The sequence below is a fragment of the Conger conger genome, chromosome 8, assembly GCF_963514075.1.
Source record: "Conger conger chromosome 8, fConCon1.1, whole genome shotgun sequence".
NCBI lineage: Eukaryota > Metazoa > Chordata > Actinopteri > Anguilliformes > Congridae > Conger > Conger conger.
The window spans coordinates 63,760,149-63,785,148 of record NC_083767.1 but is presented as its reverse complement, the minus strand read 5'-3'; the positions used below and the strand labels follow the sequence as shown (position 1 = coordinate 63,785,148).

Sequence of the window (25,000 nt, the reverse complement as noted above, 5' to 3'; positions counted from 1 at the left end):
AAGTTTATATAAAATAAGAAAATAAGTTAATGAAGTTGCTTGTAATGACGAACTTGTCGAAAGAAACTAGCTGGCAGTTGTGTTTTTACTTTTTCAAAACGAAGGGCACTGGTTTCATCCTGGCTATACAACGTCATTTTGCGGATGAGTTGACATACACGTCATCCACCCAGTCCTGAGAATTATGGGGTTCAAAAGCGCTGGGTTCAATCCGTTAAAAAAAACAGTTCTGCATATTAGTTGGTCAAACCGTTGCGACTTGCTCGGTGTGCTTGAGTGGCAAAATTACACAAGAACGCCAACCAAGTTAACATGTCAAAGGTGTTTTGTTTGTTTGTTTCTTTGCTTCGCTCCTCTCAAGAATCGGTCGGCGACAACGGCCGAATAAATAGTACACTGCCCGCTTGGTGAACATAAAACTATGGAGGGAGGATAAATGTTCCTCTGACAAAAAGAAGCTAAAGAGTTATACAAAAGTTGTCTCACGAATTCAGAATAACCTCCCCCTTTTGTAGTCTCAAATTGTATGGCACTCAATGTTAGCTAGTCGGCGTGAAGCTAGCTAACGTTAGCCAACGTTTACGAAGTGAAGGTAACGTAAGCTAACGTTAGCTAGCTTACGCCGGTGTCCTCTCCTCCTTCGTCACGTTGCTACTAGTTTGCTTTAAGACGAAAAGTAAGTACACGCTTCTGAATCTGGTCCTGTTCATAAATTAGCTCTCATATAAATTTTACAATTCGTACGTTTACCTGTCAGCGAAAGTACGGTCGGTTCTTAGAAGAAATGGCTGTTGGTCTAACCCGATTCGATTATTTCCCGCTCGCAGTGCTGCCCGAGGCAAGCGCGCGTGATATAGCAGGAGCGAACAGGACGTAGTAATGATGCACAAAATGTCCGCTCAACATTCCGTGTCATTAGACGGTAACCTAAATCTACGTTAATATACGCCACACCAAACCGATCAAGTGGGTGTTGCTAAATTCGCAGGATGCAGTTTAATCCATAACATGTCATCCTGTCATTGTGCTTAAATGATGGTGCAGTGCCATTTCCCTAAATCTTGACGTAGGGCCTTGACTGTACAGTAACTTTAACTTAAATGGGTAGCAGCCTACTTTTTAAGTCATTCCTGTGTTTTTATCTCATGGGAGACAGAAATCTTCATGAAAAATCCCATCAGTTCATATTTCGCATAATGGCTGTGATTAAGCTCGTCACTGCTGCAGCTTTTAAGAGGCTTAGGACGTGGGTATGTTGTGAAATTAGACCTGACACATCAGTGGAGCTCCAGGGTTGATGTGGAACACGGAGGTCTGTCCCTGAGAGATAAGAGCAGATGGTGTGTGGGCACGCTCAACCCGCGAACATCCACACTGGCTGAGTCCCAGTCCCGGAGTCTGCAGGCCCAGGGATGTGTGAGTAATCTCCAGTGCAGAGAATGAGATGCATTTGACCCAACAAGAAGCTGAGCTGCAGATCCTCTTCTGCTTGTGCACTGTGTGTGACTGTGTGTGTGTGTGTGTGTGTGTGAGTGCGTGTGAGTGTGTGGTGTGTGTGAGTGCGTGTGTGTGGGTGTGGGAGGGTGTGCTTGTGTGTGTGTGTGGTATGTGCGTGTATATGTGAGGTGTGTGTGTGGTATGTGTGTGTGTATATGTGAGGTGCATGGGTGTGTGTGTGTGTGTATGTGGTATGTGTGTGTATATTTGAGGTGCGTGCGTGTGGTATGTGTGTGTATATGTGAGGTGCATGTGTGTGTGTGTGTATGTGGTGTGTGTGTGTATATTTTTGAGGTGCGTGTGTGTGGTATGTGTGTGTATATGTGAGGCACATGTGTGTGTGTGTTTAAGACGGCGGTGCCAGGCATGGAGTATAGAGGGGGGGATATGGAGGTCCCAGCGGGGATATCGCTGAGTGATTACCTCATGACCTCCTGGACATGGAGCCAGTCTCCTGCATGCCACAGGGCCTGTAATCACACACACACACACACACACAGGCACACACACACACACACACACACTCACACACACACACACACTCACTCACACGCACACACTTACGCATGCATGCGCACACACACACACACTCACTCACACGCACACACTTACGCATGCATGTGCACACACACACACACACACTCACTCACTCACACACACGCACACGCACACACACACACTTACGCATGCATGCGTACACACACACACACACAGTCACTCATACACACACTCACACACACACACACACACACACTCACTCACTCACTCACTCACACACACGCACACGCACACACACACACTTACGCACGCATGCGCACACACACGCACACACACACACTCACTCACTCACACACACACACACACACTTACGCACGCATGCGCACACACACACACTCACTCTTACACACACACACTCACACGCACGCACGCACGCACTCACACACACACCCTTACACACTCACATGCACAGACACACACACACACACACACTCACTCTTACACACACTCACACGCACGCACGCACGCACGCACGCACTCACACACACACCCTTACACACTCACATGCACAGACACACACACACACACTCACTCACACACACACACTCACACACACACTCACTCTTACACACACTCACACGCACGCACGCACTCACACACACACCCTTACACACTCACATGCACAGACACACACACACACACTCAGCTCCCTGAGGAAGCCTCCTGGTAGCAGGCTGACAGCGCTGGCTGGGCCGAGGTGTGAGAGGAGGTGTGAATCCCAGAGGAGAGCAGTGGTCTGGGCGCACGCACCCTTCACACAGACTCTGAGGGGGAATGAGGGCCGCTGCGTCTGCCAGGCTGCCGCGGGCACAGCCTGATATGAATGCTGGGATATGACATGAATATTTCATACCTCCTTCTGACACTCTGTTCTTCATCCCCGGTCCGTGTGCTCCTGTCGAGACATTCGCCCACTGCTCGTCTGCTTAAAAGTAATCTTAAGTGGTTTGGGAATCAGCAGGCTCTGAAAATTGTAGAGGAATTAAATGGGGTTTTTTTTTCCTTGTGAAGGAATAAAAAATTTTTTTTTCCCTAAACCTACTCTGTTGTCATGGAAATGTCTTTTGGAGTGGAGTCGTTGAGTGGCTTGAGTGAATGGGGAATATGAGGAGGTTGGAGTTTGAGAGTAATCTCCCTGCACAAAAAAAAACAGAGAGGAAGGAAACAAAACCAGTGCTTCACGCTAAACGATAAATTGAACATTTCCAGCCTGGGGCTGATGGGGAAGGATCACGTTGATCTGTTTTTAAAAACTGCTTTAAATGCTGTGGGGGAGGTAGCCCTGCTGAAAAAAACAGCTCAAGCTAGGTTTTGAAACAGCTGGTAGCTGGTTGACCAGTTCAGACCAGCTCTCAGCTCGACATGGTTTAGCTGGTTGACCAGTTCAGACCAGCTCTCAGCTCGACATGGTTCAGCTGGTTGACCAGTTCAGACCAGCTCCCAGCTCGACATGGTTTAGCTGGTTGACCAGTTCAGACCAGCTCTCAGCTCGACATGGTTCAGCTGGTTGACCAGTTCAGACCAGCTCCCAGCTCAACATGGTTTAGCTGGTTGACCAGTTCAGACCAGCTCCCAGCTCAACATGGTTTAGCTGGTTGACCAGTTCAGACCAGCTCCCAGCTCAACATGGTTTAGCTGGTTGACCAGTTCAGACCAGCTCCCAGCTCAACATGGTTTAGCTGGTTGACCAGTTCAGACCAGCTCCCAGCTCAACATGGTTTAGCTGGTTGACCAGTTCAGACCAGCTCCCAGCTCAACATGGTTTAGCTGGTTGACCAGTTCAGACCAGCTCCCAGCTCAACATGGTTTAGCTGGTTGACCAGTTCAGACCAGCTCCCAGCTCTACCAGCTCAATTGTCAAGCTGGTCAAGCTGGCGTAGCTGGATTTTACACCATGGGGTACATCTCTGCTCAAACAGCCACAGAGTTCACTGCCAACATTCAATATGACTGCAGCCCAACAGAACCACATGAACCTGTCCTTACAGGAACCACACACACCCGTTCAACATGAACCTGTCCTTACAGGAACCACACACACCCGTTCAACATGAACCTGTCCTTACAGGAACCACACACACCCGTTCAGCATGAACCTGTCCTTACAGGAACCACACACACCCGTTCAGCATGAACCTGTCCTTACAGGAACCACACGCACCCGTTCAACATGAACCTGTCCTTACAGGAACCACACACACCCGTTCAGCATGAACCTGTCCTTACAGGAACCACACGCACCCGTTCAACACGAACCTGTCCTTACAGGAACCACACACACCCGTTCAACATGAACCTGTCCTTACAGGAACCACACACACCCGTTCAGCACGAACCTGTCCTTACAGGAACCACACACACCCGTTCAACAGGAACGTGTCCTTACAGGAACCACACACACCCGTTCAGCATGAACCTGTCCTTACAGGAACCACACGCACCCGTTCAACACGAACCTGTCCTTACAGGAACCACACACACCCGTTCAACATGAACCTGTCCTTACAGGAACCACACACACCCGTTCAGCATGAACCTGTCCTTACAGGAACCACACACACCCGTTCAGCATGAACCTGTCCTTACAGGAACCACACACACCCGTTCAACATGAACCTGTCCTTACAGGAACCACAGACATCTGTTGGGTGTAGCTGCAGCCAGAGATGCAGACATTGCCGTTGCCAAAATCCCCTCCCCCACAGAAGACTTTGCAGCCAATCACACGCCAATCTCTGGGGTCTTCAGCCAAAGCCAGATGGTTAAATATGCAATGTGTGTGTGTGTGTGTGTGTGTGCAGGGTGGGGCTGTGTGTGTGTGTGTGTGTGTGCAGGGTGGGGCTGTGTGCGTGCGTGCGTGCGTGCGTGTGCGTGAGTGTGTGTAATGAGAGAGATATTTTTGCCTGAGTCCAGGATGGGATTTGAACCCCGGCCTCTCACTCGTCCAAAGAATTGGCAGACAAACACGTTACCAGTCAGCTGTAGACAAAATCGCCACTAGCCAAGGGCGACAACGTTATTTTAGCATTTGAGGGTAATGTCATGGGGGAGCGTTGTCGTGGTAACCTGCTCCACGCCTTCGCCACACTTCACACAGTGCTTACGGGCGAGCTAGCCAAGCTAACGGAGTTAGCCCTGCTACATCTGCAGGGTGGGGCTGTGTGTGTGTGTGTGTGTGTGTGTGTGTGTGCAGGGCATGTGTGTGTATGTGTGTGTGTGCAGGGTGTGTGTGTGTGTGTGTGTGTGTGCAGGGCATGTGTGTGTGTGTGTGTGTGTGTGTGCAGGGTGTGTGTGTTTGTGTGTAGGGTGGGGCTGTGTGTGTGTGTGTGTGTGTGTGTGTGTATGTGTGTGTGCAGGGTGGGGCTGTGTGTGTGTGTGTGTGTGTGTGTGTGTGCAGGGCGTGCGTGTTTACAGGGCGTGTTTGTGTGTGTATGCAGGGTGTGTGTGTGTTTACAGGGTGTAGTTAGGAGTGTTGTGAGAGCAGTGGATTGTGGGAACAGGTGCAGGTTCCTCTCCAGCAGGATCCACAGCACAAACACTGCTTGCAGAGACAGGAAGTGGCACGGGCACTCAAACAGGAAGCGGGGCTGCGGGGAAGTGAGAGGTGATCTCTTACCCAGCTCCACACATGCGTGTAGGGCGTGTGTGTGTGTGTGTGTGTGTGTGCAGGGTGTGTGTGTGTGTGCAGGGCGTGTGAGACACATGCTACGTCCTCACATCATGCTGTTTGTGGGTACACTCTTACTGTGTGGCTGTGAAAGCATTTCCAGTCTTACTCTGTGGTCACTTCCACTTCCTGGAACAACATGGCCATCTGGCTGAGCTCTGTAACCATTATACACTCCATAACACAGTCTTTCACCCTGACACACATTCTTTCTTTTTAAAATGAATCCTATTGCATTTGATTGATAGATCCCTTATTACATCTCTGTTGTACCCATTCTATGTTCACACCTCGCTGGCCAGCGGAGGGCAGGCTCCCCCTCTCTAGCCGGCTTCCTCCAGAGAGTTTTTTTACCTCATGCTATTTTGGGGCTCAGGGCTGGTATTAACCATTTTTCTTCCCTTCTGTAACTCTGTAATGTGTCTTTGGGACAGTTTCCTGTGAAAAGCACGATGCAAATCAAACTGAATTGAATTGAATTAAAGGAACACAGGCTACTGTGCCTCAACACTATCCTTCCTTGAGGCAAAATTTGGTTTTGTGTTTTTTTTTCTTCTTCTGGAAATCCCTGCCTCTGCTGTGGGCTCAGTGGGAGTACGTGCTGACAACCACTGCTGGTGTAGGGAGGGGGTGTAGTTCTGTGGGGGGGGGGGGGGGATTGGTTCTGTGGGGGGGGAGGGGGGGATTGGTTCTGTGGGGGGGGGGGCGTTGGTCCTGTGGGGGCGGTTGGTTCTGTGTGGGGGGGGGGGGGGTTGGTTCTGTGGGGGGGGAGGGGGGGATTGGTTCTGTGGGGGGGGAGGGGGGGATTGGTTCTGTGGGGGGGGGGGTTCTGTGGTCTGTGCTGATTGTGTCGGAGTGTTGGTCGCTGCTGTCAACAAGCTGGCCCTCCCGCCAAGTCACAGTGTTCCTCCAGCTGCCGATAACAACCGTAACCATAACAATCTCCAGACCCTGCTGATGGGAGCCCAGCCGAACGGGAACGTCTCCTCCGGCAGAGTTACAGGAACACGGTCTGAGCTGCCCTGAGCTGCCCTGAGCTGCCCTGAGCTGCCCAGCCCAGTGAGGGAGAATAGGAGTCTGTGTCCCAAATGCCATCTAGCTGGGCAGGCGTGGACATCAGGCTGTCTGTGCGCCTCTTCGCCCAGCATCACAGTCCTCTCCAGCAGGGTGGGCAAGCCGGGCCTGCTTCTGGATTTTCACGCCCTTCTGCTCTTAATTATTTAATTTGCCCGGTCATTTATATGCTCCTTCATTTATAGCCACATTCTGTGATATACACTGCAGCTGATAAATGTTCTTGTCTTGTAGCATTTTATTGTGGTGTAATTTATGAGTCAATCGGTCATGGTGCATATGACTAATTAGCTGATTGAGCCAGGGTGACTGGTGGCAGCAAAATCCTGCATACACTGGGGCCCTCCAGGACTGGAGTTAAACCTGCAGGACAGCGCCCCCTCCAGGACTGGAGTTAAACCTGCCGACACACCGGCCCTCCAGGACTGGAGTTAAACCTGCAGCACAGCGCCCCCTCCAGGACTGGAGATAAACCTGCAGGACAGCGCCCCCTCCAGGACTGGAGTTAAACCTGCAGCACAGCGCCCCCTCCAGGACTGGAGTTAAACCTACAGCACAGCGCCCCCTCCAGGACTGGAGTTAACCTGCAGCACAGCGCTCCCTCCAGGACTGGAGCTGCCCCTCCCTGCTCTAGAGCACAAGGCATGTGAGAGTCTGCTCTCGGCCCTCCATGCCCAAGACTCTTCGAGCTTCTAGCGGGTATTCTAGCTGCCAACAGTGGTTTGCTAGTTCATAGGTTGATGTATTCTTCAAGGGTTCCAATTGCATCTGTGTGGTCACGCCAGGACTCAGAACTGCACTGTCCTCTCGGGTCCACTTCACTCCTGTGTTCCATCTGCACTTTGTCCGTCACTCTGGATGAGAGCGTCTGCTCGTTGCCTGTACTGTGATGAGTGAAGAGACTAAGATGGAGTGCGGGGGACGTTGCTGAGTCTCCCGGGTGTTTGAGATTGTGCCCTGGCGGCATGAGCTTGGCGATATTGCTGATGTGGGAGACTCGCAGGAAGTGGAACACGCGTCTGGAGATCAAAGGCCTCGTGGAGCGGCGCTGATGGGTGTCATGTGACTGCGTCTCCCTCGGTGATAACGCCATTCCTCTGCGTGTCCGTTTCCCCCGCAGGGTCGCGCGGCGGGAAACCGTTTCCAGGTGACCTTTCACAGCCCGTAGTTACGCTTTCCCTGTTGCTGTGTGGGAAGGGAAACCACCAGTGAGCAAGCAGTGCAGACAGGAAGTGAGGGATCAGGGGGAACTGGCTTTCACAAACAAGAGCAGGACAGGACGCTGACACTCCTCTACACCACTCTACACACTCTACACCACTCTACACCACTCTACACCACTCTACACACTCTACACCACTCTACACCACTCTACACCACTCTACACTCCTCTACACCACTCTACACTCCTCTACACCACTCTACACCACTCTACACTCCTCTACACCACTCTACTCCACTCTACACTCCTCTACACCACTCTACACCACTCTACACTCCTCTACACCACTCTACACAACTCTACACTCCTCTACACCACTCTACACAACTCTACACCACTCTACACCACTCCACACTACTCTGCACCACTCTGCACTCCTCTATACCACTCTATACACTCTACACCACTCTACACCACTCTACACTCCTCTACACCACTCTACACAACTCTACACCACTCTACACCACTCCACACTACTCTGCACCACTCTGCACTCCTCTATACCACTCTATACACTCTACACCACTCTACACCACTCTACACTCTACACCACTCTACACCACTCTACACCACTCTACACTCCTCTACACCACTCTACACAACTCTACACCACTCTACACCACTCCACACTACTCTGCACCACTCTGCACTCCTCTATACCACTCTATACACTCTACACCACTCTACACCACTCTACACTCTACACCACTCTACACTCCTCTACACCACTCTACACTCCTCTACACCACTCCACACCACTCTACAAAACTCTACACTCCTCTACACCACTCTATACCACTCCACACCACTCTGCACCCTACACCACTCTATACCACTCCACACCACTCTGCACCCTACACCACTCTACACTCCTCTACACCACTCTACACAACTCTACACCACTCTACACCACTCCACACTACTCTGCACCACTCTGCACTCCTCTATACCACTCTATACACTCTACACCACTCTACACCACTCCACACCACTCTACCCCACTCTACACCACTCCACACCACTCTACACCACTCTACACCACTCTACACAACTCTACACCACTCTACACTCCTCTACACCACTCTACACCACTCCACACCACTCTACACCACTCTACACTCCTCTACACACTACACTCCTCTACACCACTCTACACTCCTCCACACCACTCTACACCACTCTACACACTCTACACCACTCCACACCACTCTACACCACTCTACACCACTCTACACTCCTCTACCCTCCTCTACACCACTCTACACTCTACACCACTCTACACCACTCTGCACCACTCTACTCCATTCTACACCACTCTACACCACTCTACACCACTCTACACCACTCTACACCACTCTACACACTCTACACACTCTACACCACTCTACGCACTCTACACACTGTACACACTCTACACCCCTCTACACCACTCAACACCACTCTACACTCTACACCACTCTACACCCCTCTACACACTCTACACCACTCCCACTCTACCCTCCTCTACACCACTCTACACTCTACACCACTCTACACCCCTCTACACACTCTACACCCCTCTGCACACTCTACACCACTCTACACACTCTACACCACTCTACACCACTCTACACTCCTCTACACCACTCTACACAACTCTACACCACTCTACACCACTCCACACTACTCTGCACCACTCTGCACTCCTCTATACCACTCTATACACTCTACACCACTCTACACCACTCTACACTCTACACCACTCTACACCACTCTACACTCTACACCACTCTACACTCCTCTACACTCCTCTACACCACTCCACACCACTCTACAAAACTCTACACTCCTCTACACCACTCTATACCACTCCACACCACTCTGCACCCTACACCACTCTATACCACTCCACACCACTCTACACTCTACACCACTCTACACTCCTCTACACCACTCTACACTCCTCTACACCACTCCACACCACTCTACAAAACTCTACACTCCTCTACACCACTCTATACCACTCCACACCACTCTGCACCCTACACCACTCTACACTCCTCTACACCACTCTACACTACTCTGCACCACTCTGCACTCCTCTATACCACTCTATACACTCTACACCACTCTACACCACTCCACACCACTCTACCCCACTCTACACCACTCCACACCACTCTACACCACTCTACACCACTCTACACAACTCTACACCACTCTACACTCCTCTACACCACTCTACACCACTCCACACCACTCTACACCACTCTACACTCCTCTACACACTACACTCCTCTACACCACTCTACACTCCTCCACACCACTCTACACCACTCTACACACTCTACACCACTCCACACCACTCTACACCACTCTACACCACTCTACACTCCTCTACCCTCCTCTACACCACTCTACACTCTACACCACTCTACACCACTCTGCACCACTCTACTCCATTCTACACCACTCTACACCACTCTACACTCTACACCACTCTACACCACTCTACACTCCTCTACACCACTCTACACACTCTACACACTCTACACCACTCTACACACTCTACACCACTCCACACCACTCTACACCACTCTACACCACTCTACACTCCTCTACCCTTCTCTACACCACTCTACACTCTACACCACTCCACACCACTCTGCACCACTCTACTCCATTCTACACCACTCTACACCACTCTACACTCTACACCACTCTACACCACTCCACACCACTCTACCCCACTCTACACCACTCTACACCACTCTGCACCACTCTACACCACTCCACACCACTCTACACCACTCTACACCACTCTGCACCACTCTACTCCATTCTACACCACTCTACACCACTCTACACTCTACACCACTCTACACCACTCTACACTCCTCTACACCACTCTACACACTCTACACACTCTACACCACTCTACACACTCTACACACTGTACACACTCTACACCCCTCTACACCACTCAACACCACTCTACACTCTACACCACTCTACACCCCTCTACACACTCTACACCACTCCCACTCTACCCTCCTCTACACCACTCTACACTCTACACCACTCTACACCCCTCTACACACTCTACACCCCTCTGCACACTCTACACCACTCTACACTCTACACCACTCTACACACTCTACACCACTCTACACCACTCTACACCACTCTACACAACTCTACACCACTCTACACCACTCCACACTACTCTGCACCACTCTGCACTCCTCTATACCACTCTATACACTCTACACCACTCTACACCACTCTACACTCTACACCACTCTACACCACTCTACACTCTACACCACTCTACACTCCTCTACACCACTCCACACCACTCTACAAAACTCTACACTCCTCTACACCACTCTATACCACTCCACACCACTCTGCACCCTACACCACTCTATACCACTCCACACCACTCTGCACCCTACACCACTCTACACTCCTCTACACCACTCTACACAACTCTACACCACTCTACACCACTCCACACTACTCTGCACCACTCTGCACTCCTCTATACCACTCTATACACTCTACACCACTCTACACCACTCCACACCACTCTACCCCACTCTACACCACTCCACACCACTCTACACCACTCTACACCACTCTACACAACTCTACACCACTCTACACTCCTCTACACCACTCTACACCACTCCACACCACTCTACACCACTCTACACTCCTCTACACACTACACTCCTCTACACCACTCTACACTCCTCCACACCACTCTACACCACTCTACACACTCTACACCACTCCACACCACTCTACACCACTCTACACCACTCTACACTCCTCTACCCTCCTCTACACCACTCTACACTCTACACCACTCTACACCACTCTGCACCACTCTACTCCATTCTACACCACTCTACACCACTCTACACTCTACACCACTCTACACTCCTCTACACCACTCTACACACTCTACACACTCTACACCACTCTACACACTCTACACACTGTACACACTCTACACCCCTCTACACCACTCAACACCACTCTACACTCTACACCACTCTACACCCCTCTACACACTCTACACCACTCCCACTCTACCCTCCTCTACACCACTCTACACTCTACACCACTCTACACCCCTCTACACACTCTACACCCCTCTGCACACTCTACACCACTCTACACTCTACACCCCTCTACACACTCTACACCCCTCTACACACTCTACACCACTCTACACTCTACACCACTCTACACCCCTCTACACACTCTACACCCCTCTACACACTCTACACCACTCCACACTCTACACCCCTCTACACTTCTCTCCACTGCTCTACACCACCCTACACCACTCTACACCACTCACTGAGTTTGTGAGTATTGGGGCTGAATTTGTGAGTATTGGGGCTGAGTTTGTGAGTATTGGGGCTGAGTTTGTGAGTATTGGGGCTGAGTTTGTGAGTATTGGGGCTGAGTTTGTGAGTATTGGGGCTGAGTTTGTGAGTATTGGGGCTGAGTTTGTGAGTATTGGGGCTGAGTTTGTGAGTATTGGGGCTGAGTTTGTGAGTATTGGGGCTGAGTCATAATGTCATATCCTGTGAATGGCCTGTTTGATTACGGATGATTCAACCGTCAAACTGTTCAGCTTTATGTCACTACTGAATGGGCATCATTTGAAAAGAATGTAAGAATGTTAAATCCTGAGGGTGTTGAGGTTATCCATAAAAAACCCTCTAATGGAAGCAGCCAGAACAGATGGACATGGGGGTGGAGGGTGAGGAAGAGATGGAGAAATGGAGAGATAGATAGAGAAAAAGAAAAGAGGAGTGCACTACTCTGCACCACTCTGCACTCCTCTATACCACTCTATACACTCTACACCACTCTACACTCCTCTACCCCACTCTACACCACTCCACACCACTCTACACCACTCTACACTCTACACCACTCTACACTCCTCTACACTCCTCTACACCACTCCACACCACTCTACACAACTCTACACTCCTCTACACCACTCTATACCACTCCACACCACTCTGCACCCTACACCACTCTACACTCCTCTACACCACTCTACACAACTCTACACCACTCTACACCACTCCACACTACTCTGCACCACTCTGCACTCCTCTATACCACTATACACTCTACACCACTCTACACTCTACACCACTCTACACTCCTCTACCCTCCTCTACACCACTCTACACTCCTCTACACCACTCTACACCACTCCACACCACTCTACCCCACTCTACACCACTCCACACCACTCTACACCCCTCTACACACTACACTCCTCTACACCACTCTACACTCCTCTACACCACTCTACACCACTCTACACACTCCACACCACTCTACACCACTCTACACACTCTACACCACTCCACACCACTCTACACCACTCTACACCACTCCACACCACTCTACACCACTCTACACCACTCTACACTCCTCTACACCACTCTACACGACTCTACACCCCTCTACACCACTCTACACACTCTACACCACTCTACACTCTACACCACTCTACACCACTCAACACCACTCTACACTCCTCTACACCACTCTACACACTCTACACACTCTACACCACTCTACACACTCTACACCACTCTACACAACTCTACACTCCTCTACACCACTCTACACAACTCTACACCACTCTACACCACTCCACACTACTCTGCACCACTCTACACACTCTACACACTCTACACACTCTACACCACTCTACACACTCTACACCACTCTACACGACTCTACACCCCTCTACACCACTCTACACACTCTACACCACTCTACACTCTACACCACTCTACACCACTCAACACCACTCTACACTCCTCTACACCACTCTACACACTCTACACACTCTACACACTCTACACCACTCTACACACTCTACACCACTCTACACAACTCTACACTCCTCTACACCACTCTACACAACTCTACACCACTCTACACCACTCCACACTACTCTGCACCACTCTGCACTCCTCTATACCACTCTATACACTCTACACCACTCTACACCACTCCACACCACTCTACCCCACTCTACACCACTCCACACCACTCTACACCACTCTACACAACTCTACACCACTCTACACCACTCTACACACTCTACACCACTCTACACCACTCTACACACTCTACACCACTCTACACCACTCTATACTCCTCTACACCACTCTACACCACTCCACACCACTCTACCGCACTCTACACCACTCCACACCACTCTACACCACTCTACACAACTCTACACTCCTCTACACCACTCTATACCACTCCACACCACTCTGCACCCTACACCACTCTACACTCCTCTACACCACTCGATACAACTCTACACCACTCTACACCACTCCACACTACTCTGCACCACTCTGCACTCCTCTATACCACTCTATACACTCTACACCACTCTACACCACTCCACACCACTCTACACCACTCTACACCACTCTACACACTCTACACCACTCTACACCACTCTACACACTCTACACCACTCTACACCACTCTATACTCCTCTACACCACTCTACACCACTCCACACCACTCTACCCCACTCTACACCACTCCACACCACTCTACACCACTCTACACTCCTCTACACACTACACTCCTCTACACCACTCTACACTCCTCCACACCACTCTACACCACTGTACACACTCTACACCACTCCACACCACTCTACACCACTCTACACCACTCTACACTCCTCTACCCTTCTCTACACCACTCTACACTCTACACCACTCCACACCACTCTGCACCACTCTACTCCATTCTACACCACTCTACACCACTCTACACTCTACACCACTCTACACCACTCCACACCACTCTACCCCACTCTACACCACTCTACACCACTCTGCACCACTCTACACCACTCCACACCACTCTACACCACTCTACACCACTCTACCCTTCTCTACACCACTCTACACTCTACACCACTCCACACCACTCTGCACCACTCTACTCCATTCTACACCACTCTACACCACTCTACACTCTACACCACTCTACACACTCTACACCACTCTACACACTCTACACCACTCTACACAACTCTACACTCCTCTACACCACTCTACACAACTCTACACCACTCTACACCACTCCACACTACTCTGCACCACTCTGCACTCCTCTATACCACTCTATACACTCTACACCACTCTACACCACTCCACACCACTCTACCCCACTCTACACCACTCCACACCACTCTACACCACTCTACACAACTCTACACCACTCTACACCACTCTACACACTCTACACCACTCTACACCACTCTACACACTCTACACCACTCTACACCACTCTATACTCCTCTACACCACTCTACACCACTCCACACCACTCTACCCCACTCTACACCACTCCACACCACTCTACACCACTCTACACAACTCTACACTCCTCTACACCACTCTATACCACTCCACACCACTCTGCACCCTACACCACTCTACACTCCTCTACACCACTCGACACAACTCTACACCACTCTACACCACTCCACACTACTCTGCACCACTCTGCACTCCTCTATACCACTCTATACACTCTACACCACTCTACACCACTCCACACCACTCTACACCACTCTACACCACTCTACACACTCTACACCACTCTACACCACTCTACACACTCTACACCACTCTACACCACTCTATACTCCTCTACACCACTCTACACCACTCCACACCACTCTACCCCACTCTACACCACTCCACACCACTCTACACCACTCTACACTCCTCTACACACTACACTCCTCTACACCACTCTACACTCCTCCACACCACTCTACACCACTGTACACACTCTACACCACTCCACACCACTCTACACCACTCTACACCACTCTACACTCCTCTACCCTTCTCTACACCACTCTACACTCTACACCACTCCACACCACTCTGCACCACTCTACTCCATTCTACACCACTCTACACCACTCTACACTCTACACCACTCTACACCACTCCACACCACTCTACCCCACTCTACACCACTCTACACCACTCTGCACCACTCTACACCACTCCACACCACTCTACACCACTCTACACCACTCTACACACTCCACACCACTCTACACACTCTACACCACTCCCACTCTACCCTCCTCTACACCACTCTACACTCTACACCACTCTACACCCCTCTACACACTCTACACACTCTACACCACTCTACACTCTACACCACTCTACACACTCTACACCACTCTACACCCCTCTACACACTCTACACCACTCCACACTCTACACCCCTCTACACTTCTCTCCACTGCTCTACACCACCCTACACCACTCTACACCACTCACTGAGTTTGTGAGTATTGGGGCTGAATTTGTGAGTATTGGGGCTGAGTTTGTGAGTATTGGGGCTGAATTTGTGAGTATTGGGGCTGAGTTTGTGAGTATTGGGGCTGAGTTTGTGAGTATTGGGGCTGAGTTTGTGAGTATTGGGGCTGAGTTTGTGAGTATTGGGGCTGAGTTTGTGAGTATTGGGGCTGAGTCATAATGTCATATCCTGTGAATGGCCTGTTTGATTACGGATGATTCAACCGTCAAACTGTTCAGCTTTATGTCACTACTGAATGGGCATCATTTGAAAAGAATGTAAGAATGTTAAATCCTGAGGGTGTTGTCGGTTATCCATAAAAAACCCTCTAATGGAAGCAGCCAGAACAGATGGACATGGGGGTGGAGGGTGAGGAAGAGATGGAGAAATGGAGAGATAGATAGAGAAAAAGAAGAGAGGAGTGTAATGTTGCCGGGCTGTTTGTCACAGCCTGTGTGCGGCCGGCTGACTGTTTCCCGGTGACGGTGAACAGGACGCTCTGACACGCCAGGCCTCTGGCCAATGGGCAAGAGCCTGGCGTAGCCACGGGAACCATGCAAGTTTGCTGCACCAATCACAGAAAGCCACTATGGCTGTGGTGAAGGAGCAGAAACTGAATGAATAGGTATTGATAAATAGGTATTGATAAATAGGTATAGATTAACAGGTATAGATTAATAGATCAACATTATTTCAAAGTAACTGCAGCAAAAGAAAGGAGGAAGGAGATGGTGTGTCTGCCTGCTCGTTCAGATGAGGAGACAGGAAGCAGGCGCCCATGTGGTATTTTAGACCAATCACAAGTGACCTTGGCATTTGCGTTGGTGTGTGTGTGTGTGTGTGTGAGCACCTGGGCTGGCTGGGCCAGTTGGGCTGTGGTCTGCGGTGGATGCAGAGATTTGGTTTCTCCACAAACAGCGCTTATTTCAGACGAACGGGCCCAGGTTGGTCTCTGCCTCGAGCGTGTTCCCAGTCAGCTGTGGAGCGGGCCGGGGCCGTGCCCTGGATCTGAACCTGCAAGCCTGCGTTACGCAACGCCCTCCTCAGACCAGCGTTACAGCAGCGGTCCCATGATTCCATCTGTCACCGTTAGAGCGGCAAGCCAGGCTCCCTTAACAACCCCCCCGCCAGCCCCCCGTCGCCACCCCCACCCCCACCCCCACCCCCATGCCCTTTAATTCCGGGCCTCTTAATTCCTGGCTGGTTTCCCACGATGCATCTCTGCGCTGTTCCGGGAGACAGAGGGCTCTGCAGCCCCCCCCCCCTCACTCTGCCGTTCCCACGCCGTCCACCGGGGGGCGTGTGGGTTCAGTCCCCTGCACAGGTGCTCCTCGCTGGTCCACTGCCTGGGAAACAGAATGACATGCGTACTGCTCCAAATCCTGCGTGAGGCCCACGACATGCCTAGCACGCCTGGAGCACACGCCTGGAGCACTCACCTGGAGCACTCACCTGGAGCACTCACCTGGAGCACTCACCTGGAGCACTCACCTGGAGCACTCACCTGGAGCACTCACCTGGAGCACACGCCTGGAGCACACGCCTGGAGCACTCACCTGGAGCACTCACCTGGAGCACACGCCTGGAGCACACGCCTGGAGCACTCACCTGGAGCACTCACCTGGAGCACACGCCTGGAGCACACGCCTGGAGCACTCACCTGGAGCACTCACCTGGAGCACTCACCTGGAGCACTCACCTGGAGCACACGCCTGGAGCACTCACCTGGAGCACACGCCTGGAGCACACGCCTAGAGCACACGCCTAGAGCATGCCTAAGCAAAGCATAGCATAGCATGAGCTATATGGACATTCCCATAAGTTCATATCGGTAGAGAGGGGTGTGCATTCAGGGCTCATTGGTTCTGTGATGCAGCTGAATTTCACCCCTGCTGTTTTACTCGACATGTTTGCTATCTTGGCTGTTCCTGTTTCTGTTGTTTACTGATCATAGGGAGTACCAAGCCACAAAGCTGCTCTCTGGGACACATGTATGAGCCAGAACCATGCTGCCCCCATCCACCTCAAACTGCCTCAGTTTGTACATGAAGTGCAGGCACTGTAGGCAGAGAGAAAGAGACAGAGAGAGAGGGGGAGAGAGACAGAGAGGGGGAGTGAGAGAGAGAGAGAGGGGGGAAAGCGACAGAGAGACAGTGATAAAGTGGGAGAGACAGAGACAGATTGATAGGGTGAGAGACAGAGAGGGGGAGCGATACAGAGAGGGAGAGAGACAGATTGACAGGGTAAGAGACAGAGGAGGGAGAGGGAGAGAGAGGGGGGGAATAGACAGAGAGAGACAGTGAGAGAGACAGACAGATTGGTAGGGTGAGAGAGAGTCAGAGAGAGGGAGAGTGAGAAAGAGAGAGAGACAGAGCAGGGGAAAGGGAGAGAGAGAGAGACAGGTGAGGTGGGGGTCTCTAAAAGGCCTGGTCTCTCTGCCAGCCTGAAATAGGCCTGACATGAAACATGACATCATTGTTCGCATCACAGTGGGGTTCTCTTCTGTAGCCGTGGAAACGCAGAGAGTGGCACCAGTGTCGATTAGCTCAGCCTCTCCCCCCTGTGGACCGCCCCTTTCACCATGACGATAGGGTGCTCAAAGTCTACCTGGGCTACAGGGAGCAGGGCTCTCTGTCCAATCAGCACAGAGCCCAGAGATTTCCACATCTACTGCTATGCTGCCCACTGCACTGCCACACACACACACACACACACACACGCACACACACTCACACACACACACTCAGACACACACACACACACACGCACACACACACACACACACTCAGACATACACACACACTCTGACTCACACACACACACACACTGTCACGCACACACACGCACATTCTCACGCACACAATCAGACACACACGCACACACACATGCACACTCATGCACACGCACACACACACCCACACACACACACACTCTGACACACAAGCACAGACTGTCTCCTCTGTGTGAGAGGCATAGTGGGGGGTGTGAGAGAGACAGAGTGAGTGTGTGTGTGTGTGTGTGTGTGTGTCTGTGAGACAGAGGGATTGTGGGGGGTGTGAGAGAGACAGAGTGAGTGTGTGTGTGTGTGTGTGTGTGTGAATGAGAGAAGGCTCTTTGTGTCTGGGTGGCGTTGGGCAGGAGCAGGTCAGCCTGCTGACAGCCCTGCTGTGTGAGCATCAGAGGAGACGCCTCTCCACCCAAACCTGCCCCCGTTTGGTGTCCTGTGGGCCAGGGCAGGAGGGGAGGTGACAGGAGGAAGGGCTGGTATTAGAGCAGGGTCCCGTGGCTGTGGGTACGAGAGGATTTAGTGCCTTGGTTCTCAGTGGGAGTGAGTGAAATAGCAGACTTATAATCACACATCTAAATCTTCTGCTCTCACTCTAATCCCTGTGAGCTGCTGTCCTGCTGAGAGTCTCTGGACTGAGCTACTCTGCAGAACTCCCAAAAACAAACACTGAGGCTGGAGTTAAACCCGCAGACACTGCGGCCCTCCAGGACTGGAGTTAAACCTGTATACACACCGGCCCTCCAGGACTGGAGTTAAACCTGTATACACACCGGCCCTCCAGGACTGGAGTTAAACCTGCAGACACTGCGGCCCTCCAGGACTGGAGTTAAACCTGCAGACACTGCAGCCCTCCAGGACTGGAGTTAAACCTGCATACACACCGGCCCTCCAGGACGAGTTAAACCTGCAGACACACCGGCCCTCCAGGACTGAAGTTAAACCTGCAGACACAGTGGTCCTCCATGGAAAGCTGACAGATGGCTGATGTAGGAGACTTTAGCTGTGCTGTTTGTCCTGTGGAGAGAATGCGTCATTAATCTCACCAGCAGAAACAGATCTAATGTTCACAGCCATGACACGCCCACACACAGCCAGGACACGCCCACACACAGCCAGGACACGCCCACACACAGCCAGGACACGCCCACACACAGATAGGACACGCCCACACGCAGCCAGGGCACGCCCAGACACAGCCAGGACACGCCCACACTCAGCCAGGGCACGCCCAGACACAGCCAGGACACGCCCACACACAGCCAGGACACGCCCACACACAGCCAGAACACGCCCACACACAGCCAGGACACGCCCACACACAGATAGGACACGCCCACACACAGATAGGACACGCCCACACACAGCCGGGGCACGCCCTCACACAGCCAGGACACGCCCACACACAGGACACGCCCACACACAGCCAGAACACGCCCACACACAGCCAGGACACGCCCACACACAGCCAGGACACGCCCACACACAGCCAGGACACGCCCACACACAGCCAGGACACGCCCACACACAGATAGGACACGCCCACACGCAGCCAGGGCACGCCCAGACACAGCCAGGACACGCCCACACACAGCCAGGACACGCCCGCACACAACCAGGACACGCCCACACACAGATAGGACACGCCCACACACAGCCAGGACACGCCCACACACAGCCAGGACACGCCCACACACAGCCAGGACACGCCCACACACAGGACACGCCCACACACAGCCAGGACACGCCCACACACAGCCAGGACACGCCCACACACAGCCAGGACACGCCCACACACAGCCAGTACACGCCCACACACAGCCAGGACACGCCCACACACAGGCAGGACTCCTCACACTATTTCATACTGGTGAATGGTTGGGCATGTACAGTGCAGTCTGTAAGTATTTGGACAGTGGTACAATTTCTGTTCTTTGGCGCTGTACTCCCTCACATTAGATGTGAAATGAAATCATGAATATGTGGTTGAAGTGTAGACTGCCACCTTTAATTTGAGAGTATTCACAGTAAAGTGTGTAATGCTGACGGACTGCGCTGGAGATGCGTTTGGCTTTGAGTAAATGTGAGCATCAGGTTTACCCAAAATCATCACCCTGACGATCCAAGGTCCGCAGACTGGGCCTGCCTGCCTATCTCCGATTGGCTCTGCACTGTCTCTTCTGACGCTCGATTGGCTCTGTGGCCTGTGACCCCGCCCCCGGCCTGCCCCCATCTCTCCCCACTGCGCCAGTCGCACCCAGCCTAACCCCCTGTCTCCCAGCTCTTCTGCACCTGCGGCTGCACGGCAGCCATGTTGGCTCTTCGGCTCAGCCTCATCTCGCTGGCTCAGAGCCAAGATGGCAGATGGGCTTTTTCGCCCTGGAGCCGGAGGAGGAGCCCCAGCAGAGTGGCTCTCCAGGCCCTGCGTGTGTACACACGGTTGCTATGGCAGCAGCGCCAGGCAACGGGTTTGGGCTGAGTGCTGCGTTATGGGTAGAGTGCATCAGGTATTTATCTTACAGGGAGACGCTGTACAGTCCTGCACATGAGCAGGTGTGCTGTGTGGCCATGTAAACACCAGCTGAAATCAAAATGCACTTTTTCCTCAATTTAGTCAATTTTTCAGACATTTCTTTAAGCATATATTCCATGAAAGTTATACTTGTGTAATACTTACATTATAGCTATTTATCAGATGCTTTTATCCAATGCAACTTACAGTTGATTAAGCAGGAACAATTGACTTGAACTACCAACCAGGCAAGCACATTAGCCACTAGGTTTTAGGGTAAACTCAGAAAATGAGAATTGAAAGACTACAGGAAGCGTTTGGAAGCAGTTTTAGTCGCCCGAGGAGGAGGTACACCTGACAGGTGTTTAACGTTGTACCATTTAGGTCAGGTTCGCCTCTGTTCACTTAGATATTAATTGTAAAATGCTTTTTGACACACTACTGTAGGAAGCCCTGTGGAGGTCTTCAGTGGCCGGTTCGGTAGCGCAATTATTGTACGTCTCTTTGGACAACTGCATCTGCCAAACAAATGTAATATAATGTAGCCTTTGCCAGGGCTGCATATTCTCTCCAAAGAGCCAGTGGTGTGTGACACTGCTCAGTGGAGTCCCCACAACGCCAGGGAAACCAGAGAAGTGTGTGACACCTCGCAATGGAGTCTCCACAACGCCAGGGAAACCAGAGAAGTGTGTGACACCTCGCAATGGAGTCTCCACAACGCCAGGGAAACCAGAGAAGTGTGTGACACCTCGCAATGGAGTCTCCACAACGCCAGGGAAACCAGAGAAGTGTGTGACACCTCGCAATGGAGTCTCCACAACGCCAGGGAAACCAGAGAAGTGTGTGACACCTCGCAATGGAGTCTCCACAACGCCAGGGAAAAGTGTGTGATTCTGCTGCTCGGTGGAGTCCTCATGCTGCTGGGGAGCCATTCCTCCACTGTAAATTAATAATGCAGTCAATATTAGGCAAGCTAATTACAGTTAGCCCCATTTGTGCTCCAAGCTATCGGCTGTTCTGGTTTATTCGTTTTTATGGGGAGAGGGGGTTTTAGTTTAAAGTCGGTTTTACCAGTGCAAACATTATTATTTCCATTTAGTCACTGGGTCCTGGGGGATTGGGGATTCCTCCCAACCCAAGCCTCCTCAGCAGGCTTCTAATGACACACAGCAGGAGTGTGTGTGTGTGTGTGTGTGTGTGTGTTAACACTGCAGTGTGTGTGTGATGACACTGCAGAGTGTGTGTGTGTGTTAACACTGAAAAGAAATTAAATCGAGTGGAATCACTTTAATGCTAACATGTTGCACGAGTTGGGTGTCGATGTTATTTGAATGTCAATGTTAGTTGAATGTCAATGTTAGTTGAATGTCGATGTTAGCTGAATGTCGATGTTAGCTGAATGTCGATGTTATTTGAACACAACTACAGCTTCATCTGAAGGCCATGATGTGAGTGAACATGCAGCCATTGATTGTGTTGACTTAGCTCTCCTACTCTCCTCAACCTTAGATTTCCCACGTGGCAGAAAGACCTGTCGCATTCGTTATATTTGCGTGTGAGGATTAATCAGGGTAGATAAACCGTGAAATTAAAAACTACACCCCCCACTCATATACAACAGCTGAAACTCATTGCCTAATTTGTGAGTAAAGACTTTTTGTTTTCTATTACAAAAATAATAATATTCATAAAAGCAGAATAAAATGAGTACCAAGTGAATAGCATCAGACTGGTGGCAATATGGTCTAGACATTACTTCACACAACAGAAGGTACTTGTGTACATACACACACGCACATATACACACGCATGCATGCAGACACACGCACACACACATGCACACATACACACGCATGCATGCAGACACACGCACACACACACACACACACACACACACACGCGCATGCAGACACACGCACACACACATACATTTTTTGCCCAAATATACACAGATGGACTCGTGTAGCGTCCATAAATCCAGACTCTGTCATGGCTCTTGAAGTATTATAAAACTTCTGTCTGCACCCTCAATATATGCTAATTTCACCTTTGACCTCTTATCTCTCTCAAAGCATTTTTCTCTGCCTCTGTGCTGTGGCTGATTCCGGGTTTTTTTGGGGAGAAATGTGATCCTGGCTGCAGCCATCTGTCCTAATCCTCTCTGTGCGAGCTGAAAGCTCCTGAGAAGATAATTTTTTTATGTGATATAATTATATATTGAATGCCCCTATAGTGTGTCTCTATCCCTGTGCTGGGCTGTAATCTCAAAGAGGAGTGGAGTTAGGGATCTAAAGCCCTGTTCCTGGCTCCTCCTCACACCGTGCCTGACATTAAACAGGCTGTCCCAGGAAAAACACCACTGACAGAATGTTTCTGTTCATGGCCATTTCAGTACTGTATGTTATTTGAATGTCAGCGTTAGTTGATATGGTAATGGCGGTATCAGTGATGTTCTGTAATGGCGGTATCAGTGATGTTCTGTAATGGTGGTATCAGTGATGTTCTGTAATGGCGGTATCAGTGATGTTCTGTAATGGTGGTATCAGTGATGTTCTGTAATGGTGGTATCAGTGATGTTCTGTAATGGTGGTATCAGTGATGTTCTGTAATGGCGGTATCAGTGGTGTTCTGTAATGGCGGACTAAGCAGGATGCAATCCCTGGGGTTAAGGGCCTAATGGCTGCGCGGATCTCGTCGTGGATCGAACCACTGACCTTGCGGGTCCTAGTCATGCACTACAGAAGCACAGATTATCTGCTTTTTAAATATTTGATACCACTGTGGTATGAACGGCAGGGCTTCATTCTCACCTCCGTTCTCCTTCTTCTTTCACGCTGAAATCGATGGAGGTCCACCATCTTTAAGGGATTTCAGTCTTTAATGTTCTTTACAGGAAGGCTGCTGAAATAGAACATCAGCTGGGCAGGAGCACTGAGCTGAAGGATCACCTGGGCAGGAGCAGGGACACAGCTGGGCAGGAGCAGGGACACAGCTGGGCAGGAGCAGGGACACAGCTGGGCAGGAGCAGGGACACAGCTGGGCAGGAGCAGGGACACAGCTGGGCAGGAGCAGGGACACAGCTGGGCAGGAGCAGGGACACAGCTGGGCAGGAGCAGGGACACAGCTGGGCAGGAGCAGGGACACAGCTGGGCAGGAGCTGGGACACAGCTGGGCAGGAGCAGGGACACAGCTGGGCAGGAGCAGGGACACAGCTGGGCAGGAGCAGGGACACAGCTGGGCAGGAGCAGGGACACAGCTGGGCAGAAGCAGAGACACAGCTCCAGTACTTCA

The 25,000-nt window shown here is 51.2% G+C and overlaps 2 protein-coding genes across 2 annotated transcripts in view; one reads left to right on the top strand and one right to left on the bottom strand.

The window, feature by feature from the left end:
- m1ap (meiosis 1 associated protein) overlaps positions 1 to 21,534 on the bottom strand; it is a 51,727-nt gene extending 30,193 nt beyond the window's left edge. Inside the window, exons 1-4 of the mRNA XM_061250771.1 lie at positions 21,490 to 21,534; positions 18,374 to 18,471; positions 18,138 to 18,150; positions 17,682 to 17,758 (exon numbers count right to left, since the gene is read on the bottom strand). Of these exons, the coding sequence (XP_061106755.1) occupies positions 17,682 to 17,758; positions 18,138 to 18,150; positions 18,374 to 18,471; positions 21,490 to 21,534 (233 nt within the window). The remainder of the gene's footprint in view (positions 1 to 17,681; positions 17,759 to 18,137; positions 18,151 to 18,373; positions 18,472 to 21,489) is intronic.
- The window catches only part of tinf2 (TERF1 (TRF1)-interacting nuclear factor 2), a 104,885-nt gene that overhangs the window by 58,874 nt on the left and 21,011 nt on the right, over positions 1 to 25,000 (top strand). The window lies entirely within an intron of this gene.